This window comes from Ahaetulla prasina, chromosome 1 (genome assembly GCF_028640845.1).
Source record: "Ahaetulla prasina isolate Xishuangbanna chromosome 1, ASM2864084v1, whole genome shotgun sequence".
In the NCBI taxonomy this organism is placed as follows: Eukaryota; Metazoa; Chordata; class Lepidosauria; order Squamata; family Colubridae; genus Ahaetulla; species Ahaetulla prasina.
Window position 1 is genome coordinate 169,035,069 of NC_080539.1, and position 12,324 is coordinate 169,047,392.

The following is a 12,324-nucleotide window of genomic DNA, read 5'->3' on the forward strand; positions in this document are numbered from 1 at the left end:
GGACCAAGGTTGGAGACCCCTGCTTTAGACAACTTGGTCCCAAGTCATGTAGGGCTTTAAAGGTAACAACCGATACTTGAAATTGTACCCAGAAGAAAATTGGCAGCCAATGCAGCTCCTGCAGGAGAGGTGGCAGGTGGACATTTGGTTCTGCGCAAAACCAAGTAGGCAGCTGCATTTTTATCCAATTGGAGCTTCCAGATACTTTTCAAGGGCAGCACTATGTAGAGTGTGCTGCAGTAGTCAAGATACGAAGTGGCTAGGGTGTGCGTGAATCGGAGTTTTGTAAAATTTACCAGGTTTGTACTTTTTAATAGTAAAACAAAAACGTATTCCCACAAAATATACATCTATCAATTCTCATATATGAAATTATTCCATGTATTATTGAATTCTGGACTACAAAGTTTTCACATTATCTATTATTTGACATAAATGCCATTGTTCACTATTTTTAGTATTCATTAGCACTTTTGGGGAGGAGGGGGCTGTAATAAGCATAAATCTGTTCTAGTCCTTTGGTACTGTGTTTTTTGTACCATTTCTTGCAAACTAAAATGTGTCAAGTGGATCATTTTATAAGTTTTTAATCAGTACTACTGGGTTTTTTTTAATTAACTCTTGCAGTTCAGTTGATAGCAATATTTTCTACAGCCTATTTTACTTTCCAAATGTCCAGTGATTAAACTTTCATGGGCATCATTTGCATAATTAGTATGACATCGATTTTCCTGTTATTTAAACAGTATATAGATGGTTTGAAAATAAGCAAACCATTGGTCTAGTCCAGGGTTCCTCAAACTACAGCCCACAGGCCACATACAGTCCGCCAAAGCCAGTAATCCAGCTCGTGTGAAACCATGAGGCTACCCCACCCACATCGCCCAACTACCCGCTGGCCCCCACCCACCTTCTGGAGGCTGAGGAAGCCAAAAATGGGACATGCAGAGGCTTTGGGAGGCCAAAAACGGACCCATTTTTGGATGGCAGAGTGGTACTGGAGGTTGAGAGAAAGAGAGAAGGGAGACTCCCTGTCTGAGAGAAAGACACATACACACACACACACACACACACACACACACACACACAGCAGCCACATCCCTTCACTAGCCTGTTTTCCACCCCCAGGAGCATAACAAAGTTTAATTTGTGTGTATTGTTTAATGGACTGCTAAATTGGCCACACTCACCCAGTCACATGACCACCGAGCCACACCCACCGAGCCAATCCAACAGTCTACGGGACCATGAATTGGCCCCCTGTTTAAAAAGTTTGAAGACTCCTGGTCTAGTCAGTGGTCTTCAGACTTGAGATACCTGAGGGACCATTCTCAATGTGACAAAATCAGTGCAGTGCAGCAGCAAATAATATTTATGTAATACTTTGTCACAGATAATTCTTTTTTGAAATAAAAAAGGGAATAAAGACCGCATAACTTCACTGTAGACCTTAGATAGTTGTGTTGAACCTCTAGATGAGTCTTTGAAACCCTGGACCTCCAGGGAACATGGTTTGAGTACTGCAGATCTAGATGACAGCTGCCTGTAAGTTTTGCCCCAGTCATATTATTAAAAACCGGACACATCCAATGTAAAATGGTGAGGAGATAGATAAAAACGTGTACTGAAAACTACAAACAGGTTTGTCTATTGTCTTCAATATCTTAAGAGTATGGACCCCTACTGCCAAAGTATAAACTATTACATGTTTTTTCCCAATACAGGGATTCCTGGGTTTCTAGTTCACCTCTTTGGGAACTAAATCATGAACAGGATAAAGCTTTGATGCGATGCTGGATGGATGGATTTATGTTGAGCAACATAAAGCATAATCTTAATTTTAAAAACGGTGACATTTTTTTTCTTTTTAAATTACAGAACGGAACAAGAGTTTTGAAATGTCTTCCTTTGTGGAAACCAAAGCACTTGAACAGCTCACAAAATCTCCTGTCGAGTTTGTGGAGTATCTTTGAAATTGAGAAAAATATCTTAGAAAAGCTTCAAACCTGAGGAATAGAGGCTGCTGAGGACCATTACTGAAAATTAATTTAGGTTGAAGAAACATGCACCCGACACCACTTTATATATAAGTACTCGGATAGCAAAGTAATGTTGATAAATACATCAGGGGTTCCCCCCCCAAAAAAAATATTCATCCTTTTTAATTAAAACTTAGAAGAGCAACACAAAAATGAATGGGGTTTACGTTCCTAGTTAAGTTCTTACCAATTATATGTTGTGGATATATCTATAGTTCCTCAGAGTGGATTCTACATGGACAAAATTTAGCGTAGATCAGATGACATATTGCTATTCCATGACATTTTCAATTAAAATCAAAACAACCACAGTAATTGGTGATAAGAAACATAATTACTACTGAAGAGTGGCTGCCAATCAAACTTGACATTTTCAGATTTAAGACTCCATTAATATGAGGAACCTTTTCATGTTTCCAATAGTGAGATTATATTCTTCCTCTTGCCCCCATTTATCATGTTTTGGGTCAAGTGAGCAACAATTCTGTTCTAAAATATATAGGGTTGTTGTTTTTTTGGAATGTTTCAATCTATTTATTCATCTTGAATTTTGTAGATTTATTTTCAGGATCTGTCTAAAAAATAAGATCAGTCCTTGGATTCTATCACTCTTTTTTCTCTCTTGCTGTTATATTTTATATAAAGAAGAGTCAAAATATCTCATTTGCACCAAAACATTAAATGCTTGACACAAATACTTGTCATAGATATAAAGCAGAATGCATAGAGGCTCCTCTGATTCTATAAATCAGTACATTGTGGGACTGTGAACCAATAATATTACATGATAATGGCAGCCATTTTTAAGTCTCTTCTACTGCCATGTATGATGGCACCTCTTTATAGAAGTGCCCGTTCATCTAGTTGCTTCGGAGTGACAAGGCTCACTATGTCATAGATGAGTATACTGGAAGTTCTGGTTATCTCAGCTATCCATAGGCTGGTCTTGAGCAACAAAGAAGTTTGAATTTGTTTGTTTTTACTCTTCCCCACAATAATTCCTAGCAAACATACTCAGTTTGAAAATCAGAACCTGTTTTATTGAGGTTCTCAGAATCAGTTCCGTCCCTAGTATCAGATCAAATTTATTATAATTTTAAGGCCAGATACAACTATCAAGATGATAATAGCAATAGATAAGAAAAAGCCAGAGGTGAATCTAGCATCACCATTTCTTTCAAAAATTAACAAGTAATTTGTTGTGCAAACTTCTAATCTAGTAGTTTCTCCAGTTGTATTTTATCTTAACCACTCACAATTTAGGTATAATAAAATGCAGCTGAGCCGAATTTACCCCAAAGGGACACGGGTTGATTCCTCAAATTACATGCCTCAACTGTTCTGGAATGCAGGCTGTCAAATGGTTGCTCTTAACTTCCAAACTGTAGGTAAGAACTGTGTTCCTGTATGTTTTCTGATAAGGAAGAATAGTAGATAATGAATTACCAAGTTTGTGAAAAATTAAAGATACTAAGAGTGGCATGCATACTTCTGAAACCAACTGCTGCTTTAAAACTTTGGCATGAATAAGTAATCTGCATTAATAGAAGCTTTTTAAGCAAAGCATGATTACCATTTATTTCGTTACATGGGTTGGTATTCTCCATGTCTCTTTGATGGATTTTTTTGATCCTAGCTCTATAGTGATATTAAAACGAGGAACATATTTTAATACCAGCAATATATCTGAGAAAACATCATAAGCTTATGAATATGAGCAGTGAAAAACATGTGATTGTAGGCAGTAGAAAATTAATATTAGCAAGTGATTGTTCATTTGTTTCTGTTCCCTTCTGAATCTCAGACATGATAATGTGGAAAGCCTTTCAGTTACCCAGTTCAGAACCGTATTACCCGTTCGGTGCTGAGAATCCGTATTTTCAAAGAAGATCAGTTGGTGTGAAATCAAAATGAAAGCACTAGCTGATTTATTAAAAAGGGACACGTGGCTTTAATGAGTTTGGCAGCACAGTCGGCAATTATTAATTATCAGAGATATTTGTTTCTAGCACCTGACTGCCTCACATCTGCTTTATTACAACTGCCAAACATGTACTGAGGCAAGTGACATTGTCTCTCCTTCCTTTTCATCTAAATAAAAATTAGACCAGAACTTAAATAGAATCTCTTTCAGCTCTATGGAGGGGATAATGGTGTTGTTGTTTTTTTTAAAAAAAATTCAATATATAATGTAACCAGACCACGGACAAAGACTAAGAGGTCTCTTCATCCAGCTGGTTTTAGGCCGTGCTGGTTTGCACAGATTCAGTGGACAGCATAAATAGGTTTATGATTATTCAGAGCACTTTAGGCAAACGTCACAGCACTTTACATGCTGTTATTGTTGAGCATATTCAGAAACATCCAATCTAATATATACATAAAAATCTATTATCTATCATTGTCTTGGATTATAGTTTCTTTTTTAAAAAAACCTTGTGAATAGTCCTGAAAGTAAGCTCAAAATATTGTATGTTGAATGGAAAATAAGCTTATTCTTTTTACAGACAGACTTCAGTATACAGGTAGTCCTCCACTTACAACAGTTCTTTTAGTGACCGTTAAAGTTACAACGGCACTGAAAAAAAGTGACTTATGACCATTTTTCACACTTGTGACCTTTGTGGCATCCCCATGATCATATGATCAAAATTCAAATGCTTGGCACCTGACTCATACTTACAACCGTTGCTGTGTCCCAAGGTCACATGATCCCTTTTGCAATCTTTTGACAAGAAAAACAATGAGGAAGCTAGATTCACTTAACAATCATGTTACTAACTTATCAACTGCAGTGATTCACTTTAACAACTGTGGCAAGTAAGGTCGTAAAATGGGGCAAAACTCACTTAAACAAATGTCTCACTTAACAACAGAAATGTAGGGGGTCAATTGTGCTAGTTAGCAGTGGTGGGTTTCAAATTTTTTTACTAACGGTTCTGTGGGCGTGGCTTGGTGGGCATGGCATGGCTTGGTAGGAGTGGCTTGGTGGGCGTGGCAGGGGAAGGATACTGTAAAATCTCCATTCCCTCCCCAATCCAGGGGAAGGTTACTGCCAAATCCCCATTTCCTCCCAATCAGCTGGGAATTGGGAGGCAGAGAATAGATGGGGGCGGGGCCAGTCAGAATTTTTACTACCGATTCTCCGAACTACTCAAAATTTTCACTACCGGTTCTCCAGAACTGGTCAGAACTACCGGTTCTCCAGAACTGCTGAAACTCACCTCTGCTAGTAAATCAAGGACTATCTGTTTTAACTTCGAGTTTTGAAAGAGGCCAGGAAGCCTTTAATAAAATTTCAGTGTTGTACTTTTGTCAATTCATTAGGCTTTCTCTATTGTCCCATTAACATATATTTGTATCCCATAACACAATTATTTTTTTTCATATAGATTTGTCTATGCAAATAAATATGGGGATGTATGAGTATAATGGCAAAAGTGGATACAGATTAAAGCCAGAGTTCATGAGGAGACCAGACAAGCATTTTGATCCATTTACGGAAAGTATTGTAGATGGAATAGTCGCAAACACTTTGTCTGTAAAGGTAGGTATCCAGTTGCTCATCTGCTAAATTCTATAAGCATAATAAACCTGAAAGACCAAAATAACTTGTCATGCACTCATTCCCAATATTTTTAAAAAGTGTGAATCTTATATATATATGCAAGTTACTTGCTATAAGCATATGTTATAAGCATATTGAACAAGTCACATTCAGATATTTATAACCAGGAAAATAGAAATTATGCCCAAAATTGAAGAAAGGGAGATGGTACACATGTTTGGACAAGAAAACAAGCTTAATTAATTATATAAAAAAGATCAAACTGATGGCAAAGGTAAAATAACTAGCCTTAGAATTGATAATGAACATATCAAAATGGTAAATAGCTTCTGCCTTTTGGAATCAACCATCAACAGTAAAGGAACAAGTAGTCAAGAAATACAGAAGGGTAGGGAGACATTATTATCTGAGGGGCGACCATAAGAAATGGAGGTCAGTTATCTCTCCTCCTATGAATATTCACTGGAACCAGTCCTGGAAAAAGAATAAAATTCATTGCAACACTAAATTGCCATCTTCTAACTCCCCTCAACTGATCTAGAAAGATGTCATGATTGATGATGTTGAAAACCACCAAAAGATCAAGGAAAGGAAAGATAGCTGCATCATCCCTACTATAGGTCAACTGCAAGTCTATGCCGTTTTGTTCCCATATCCAGGTCTGAAGTCTGACTGAAAGACATCCATCCATATAATCCACTTCATCCAGGGTCTTTTAAAACTGCAGTATAAGCACCTTCTCAACAACTTTCCTTAAAAATGGGAGGTTGAAGGCCGGATGAAAATTGTACAGCGTGGTTGGGCCAGCTACAGCTATTTGAGGAGATGTAGGACCACCTCTTTCTTAAACATCAGCAGGGTCACCCCCACTCTCTGGGATGAATTTACCATTGCTTGGACTCAATCACATGTCACCTCCCAGGAGGCCTCCAACCAGAATGGACATGGGTCTGATATATAGCTAGTCAAACTCACGGCCTTAAGGAGTCTGTCTGCTTCCTTGGGACTAGCAGGTTCAAACTCATCCCAAATAACAAAACCAGACCTATATAAACTAATCTGAGCAATTTTATCTTAAAAAATGCTTAGAATGTTCCTCATAATGGCCCTATAGCTATGATGGCGATCCTATGGCACACATGCTAGAGGTGGCATGCAGAGCCCTCTCTGTGGGCAAGCTCACCATCGGCAACTGTTCTTCTGGTTTCACATGCCAGAGCCCCAGAAACCCGAAGACCAGCTGGCCAATGCACCAGTGATGAGTTGCTACTGGTTCTCCCCTGTTCGGGAGAGCCAGTAGCAGAGATGTTGAAGTGACAGCGAACCAGTTTGCTCCGACCATCATCTAGGCCCTCCCGCCTGTTCCTGCGCTATATCTACCTTTATTCCTCAATTTTTAGCCCAGATGAATAGCACAGCAGAGCAGATTGCAATGCCTCAGCTGTTCAGCCATTCAAAGTGCTTACGCAAAGTGCAAGTATGGCGTGAATGTGAGCAAAGCGAGAACACATGCTCAGATCATGCACAAAGCACATGTGCGGTTAGAACCCACCACTGCGGTGCACATGCACCTGCTGGCCACCTGGTCTTTGGGTTTCTGGCGCTCTGGCGTGCGCGAAGGCCAGCTGGCTGGCGCATATGCGCTGCCAGAAACCAAAAGACCAAGTGGTCTTTCAGTTTCCAGGGCTCCAGCACGCACGCACGCACGCACATGCATTCCGATTTGGGCACTCGGTGCCAAAAAGGTTCGCCATCACTAGCCTATAATAATGACAGACTTTGTCCTACCAAATTGGGATACAGCCTCCCACAAATCAGTAGCGTTGCCAATTGGCTATCTTTGGACTTGATAAAGGAAGAAAAATATGTACTTTCTGCTAGTTTTATCACCACAAACCAGCCTTGAATAAAGCCCCTAAGCTGTGTGGCCATTCTTTGTTGTCCTCCAGTGGTACTCTTTATGCTTCTTTTGTTATTTTGTCACTCAACATTTTTGTAAACTGAAGGGAGCCACATAGGCCCAATCTAATTCAAGGTCCCAGTTGAACTGTGCAACAGACCTTCAAGAATGAGCCAAGCTTCTTCTGAAACCCAGCTGTGTCCAACAGGTGTCTGGGATAGGTACTCCTTCCAAGACAGTTACAGAGTGACCAGTCTGTGGTGAAGGACTGATGGTAACTCTCCCAACCCTTTTCTCTTGTTATAAGCTTTACATATTAAGAAAACAAGTCCTTTAGTCAGTGTGAATTGAATTGCAGCAAATGTGTGTTAATAGAATGTCTCAACCTTTCATTTTTAGGTCATTTCTGGGCAGTTACTTTCTGACAAAAAAGTTGGAACTTACGTCGAAGTAGATATGTTTGGTCTGCCTGTGGATACGAGGCGAAAAGCTCTCAAGACAAAGACATCTCAAGGCAATGCTGTGAATCCTGTATGGGAAGAAGAAGCCATAGTGTTTAAGAAGGTTGGTATTTGCATTTGATCCCTCTGCAAAAGAATAATGCATGGCTGTTATATTCTGATTTTGCCACCTTGTATCACTTAAAATCTCTGTCTGCTCTAATTCTGCTCCATCTGAGTTGTAAAGAAAGATTTCTTCAATTTTAGATTCCTAAGCGCTTACTGATAAAATGTGATTTATTTTACGGTAGTTGAATTTATTGATCGATTTGTTTATTAGATTTGTATGGCTGCTCGTAGGTGCATTTTATTTGGATCCTTCTTTTCCAGTCTTGTTCTTTTATCATTAGTATTTTATTGTTTTAGTAATAATGTTGGCACTAATGAAACTACAGAAGGGAAGAGGGGGGTCAGGTAATGAATGTGGTAGAAAGTTAGGAGCTATGGAGCCTTGGGACATTTCAGGAGAATGACTGAGACACCGGGTCTTCATTTTGTTTTTTTTATTTATTTTATTTATTCATTTACACTCCGTCTTTGCTTTGCTCGCACAAGCACGAAGCCAAAAGCACCAGCCTGAAGATGATGAGTGAGACCATAGATAGATAGATAGATAGATAGATAGATAGATAGATAGAGAGAGAGATAGAGAGATAGAGAGATAGAGATAGAGATAGAGATAGAGATAGAGATAGAGATAGAGATAGATAGATAGAGATAGATAGAGAAATAGATATAGATATAGATATAGATATAGATAGATATATCCAGCCTGTCCACCTGTATGAAGAGGAAATGGACACAGTAATAGATGGTCTTTTTCCCCCTGCCTTTTTAATATTCTTTTTTAAGAATACCTACCTCTGTCTTTGGGGGAATTTGGACTAAACCTTCCTGTGGTTATTATAGAAATGAATATATCTGTAGAAGCATTATTCTAAATAATAGGCTTCTGTGAACATTTGCTTTGTTCAGCCTGGATCTTAGAATTAATCTGGAAGGATGCCTTCGTTCTTCAAAAGGGCATTCTATATCTCTGCCAGGTGTTAGGTGTCCCACAATACTACTTTTCTTTCATATCTTTCTCTTCGGACATTAAAACCTTCTCTACATCATGCTGCTCCCTCAAGGAAATATTGCTCCAGGACAAACAAGTATGCAGTGGATATGTCATTGTTCCCTGCATAAAATATTAGAAATTTTAGCATAGTAGCCGATGTGGATCATGGAAAGAGTACGTTAGCAGATTGGCTTCTGGAAATAACAGGAGCAATTGCCAAAACAGACCATAATAAGCAGGTGCTGGATAAATTTCAAGTGGAACGCAAAAGGGGCATTAGGGTGAAAGCTTAGATGGCTTCCCTCATTTATAACCACGAAGGAATAAATTAAACCTCATTGATACACCTGGCCGTGTAGATTTTAATTATGAAGTATCACGGTCATTGTCGGCTTGCCAAGGAGTCCTGTTGGTTGTGGATGCAAACCAGGGTGTCCAGGCTCAAATTGTAGCCAACTTTTACCTTGCATATGAAGCACAGTTCTCAATCATTCCCGTTATAAATAATACTGACCTCAAGAATGCAAATCCAGGGATGGTTGAAAATCAAATTGAGAACACCTTCGATATCAAATTGCATTAGAATTTCAGCTAAACTGGGAACAAATGTTGAAAGAATACTTCAGGTAGTGATTGAAAGGATTCCGCCACCAGTGGTTAATGTCCATGAGCCCTTGAAAGCCTTGGTGTTTGATTCTACCTTTGACACTTACCGAGGGGTGATTGCCAACATTGCATTGTTCAGTGGAGAAATGTACAAAGTCCACAAGATCACAACGGTTCACACTAAGAAGATTTACGAAGTGAATAAAGTAGGAATTCTGATACCCGACCAGCGGCCAACTGATAAACTATACGCTGGTCAGGTGGGCTATATGATTGCTGGAACGAGAGAGATTATGGATGCCCAAATAGGAGATACGGTCTATTTGCATAACCAAGCGGTGGAACCATTTCCTGGGTTTAAATCTGCAAAACCCATAGTCTTTGCAGGAGTGTTTCCAATGGACCAGTCCGAATATTCCAACTTGAAAGGAGCCTTGGAGAAACTGACCCTCAGTGTCTCCAGTGTGACCATTCAACGGGACAACAGTCTGGCTTTGGGGGCTGGGTGGAAGTTGGGGTTCCTTGGCCTTTTACATACGGAAGTTTTTAATCAGCGCTTGGAACAAGAACACAACGCCTCAGTCATTTTGACAGTTCCCACCGTTTCGTACAAGGCCATCCTTTCTTCCCCAAAACTGATAAAGGAACATAGAAAAGAGGAAATCACAATCGTGAATCCCGCAGAACTTCCTGATTATTCCATGGTGAAAGAATACTTGGAGCCGATAGTTTTAGGGACTGTTGTGACCCCTGAAGAATATAGTGGAGAAATATCTCTTCCCGCTGAACAAAATCGTGGTGGATTTCTTCGATGTGTTGAAATCCTTGTCATCTGGTTATGCCAGTTTTGACTATGAAGATGCAGGATACCAGCCTGCAGATCTTGTCAAAATGGATATTTTTTTAAATGGAAAATCTGTGGAAGAGCTGATAACTATTGTACCTAGAGAGAAAGCCTACTCTGTTGGTAAATCCATGTGCGAGCGATTAAGAGACCTCATCCCAAGGCAAATGTTTGAAATTGCTATCCAGGCAGGTCTCGGCAACAAAATAAGAGAAACGGTGAAAGCTTTTAGAAAAGATGTTCCGGCAAAATGTTACGGAAGCAACATTACAAGGAAAATGAAGCTTTTGAAGAAGCAGGCTGAAGGGAAGAAGAAGATGAGAATTGGGAATGTAGAAGTGACAAAGGATGCTTTTATCAAAGTTCTCAAGAAGCAGCTTGACAGATGCTTTATATATATATATATATATATATATATATATATATATATATATATATATATATATTCTTCAAGATATGCTGTTTTATCTATGACATTTGTTTGTGTATACTGTTGTGACAAAAATAAAAAATAAATAAATAAATAAAATAAGATGAGAATTGGGAATGTAGAAGTGACAAAGGATGCTTTTATCAAAGTTCTCAAGAAGCAGCAGATGTTTGCAAAGTCAAGCTGATGAGAAACTGTTTGAGCCAGCTGTTTGTAAACCGGGGATTATCCTGAATTGGATCTCATCTGTTTGTGTGCAGATTTGACACGGTTCTAATGGACCCATTCCATAAAGCAACAAAACTGATGACCTAAAAAATCTAAAATATAATTTAATGTCTGAGAGTATTACGGTCAATTTTTGATGCCATTTCTCAGAACTGGGCCTTGTGCCTTTGAGATGCCTATTTGTCTTTTTCCATATTTGATTACAGTCTGGATCTTGACATCAGCAAGCCCTTGGCTACCTTAAATAAATAAATAAATCTGTATAGAAATACAGTTATCCTCAAAAAAAAGAGTTTATATTTATAATTTATCTAGAATGAGAATTTTAAGTGTATATGGGCTTAATGGAGAGTTATTATCTATCTCTGTTAGGCTCCTAACAATTTCTTGGGTCAACATGCAGCAACTCTTACTGCCCATGAGATCAGCTGATTATTACTCATCCAAATCCTCCTGCTTTTGACATGAACTCTTTGACATGGTTTGAGCCATTTTGGCATCCACAAGTTTTCATGTAAAATCCTGTGGCCATTTTCTGTGGGATGTGGGCTGCTCCTAGATATCAGAAGATTCCACATAACCTCTTCTCGGTCTTTCATTGCCTTCATGCTGTCAGTTACAAGTCTTAGGAATTAAAAGGATTCTTTGTGACATCAGCTGTTGCTGAGACTCTGATATATGACATCAGACCAATTGTGACATCAGATCAGCACCATCTTGAAGAGACAATGCAGGTAGTCTTCACTTAACAATTGCCTCATTCCATGATTATTCACAGTTACGACAATGATAAAAAACTAACTTTATGACCAATGCTCAAATTTATGACCTTTGCACGTCTATAAAGCAAAGCAGAGCATCTTTTTTTGTTTTCTTTCTTGTGTCTGACCTTAGCTGATCTCAGTTAGTTATGCAGGGTGAAATCTGAATAGTATTAGGATGGAAGACCACCAAGAAATCTCAGAAGTATAGACTAGATTGAAAAGTAGAAAGAAAAAAATCCTAGAAAAAACAAACCACTTCTGTATGGTTGCCAAGAAAGCTACTACATGGACATGCTTATATAGTTACCAAGAATGACATTCCCAAGGGTACTTTTTTCTCTGTACGTGAATGAGTGAGAGAAAATTTAGCCAAAGACTCAGATTA

General features: G+C 38.8%; 1 protein-coding gene and 1 pseudogene across 1 annotated transcript in view; both read left to right on the plus strand.

The window, feature by feature from the left end:
* The window catches only part of PLCB1 (phospholipase C beta 1), a 593,106-nt gene that overhangs the window by 478,306 nt on the left and 102,476 nt on the right, over positions 1–12,324 (plus strand). Inside the window, exons 17-20 of the mRNA XM_058181309.1 lie at positions 1,879–1,963; positions 3,303–3,427; positions 5,432–5,586; positions 7,907–8,071. Of these exons, the coding sequence (XP_058037292.1) occupies positions 1,879–1,963; positions 3,303–3,427; positions 5,432–5,586; positions 7,907–8,071 (530 nt within the window). The remainder of the gene's footprint in view (positions 1–1,878; positions 1,964–3,302; positions 3,428–5,431; positions 5,587–7,906; positions 8,072–12,324) is intronic.
* LOC131188494 (translation factor GUF1, mitochondrial-like) lies at positions 8,379–11,419 on the plus strand (annotated as a pseudogene).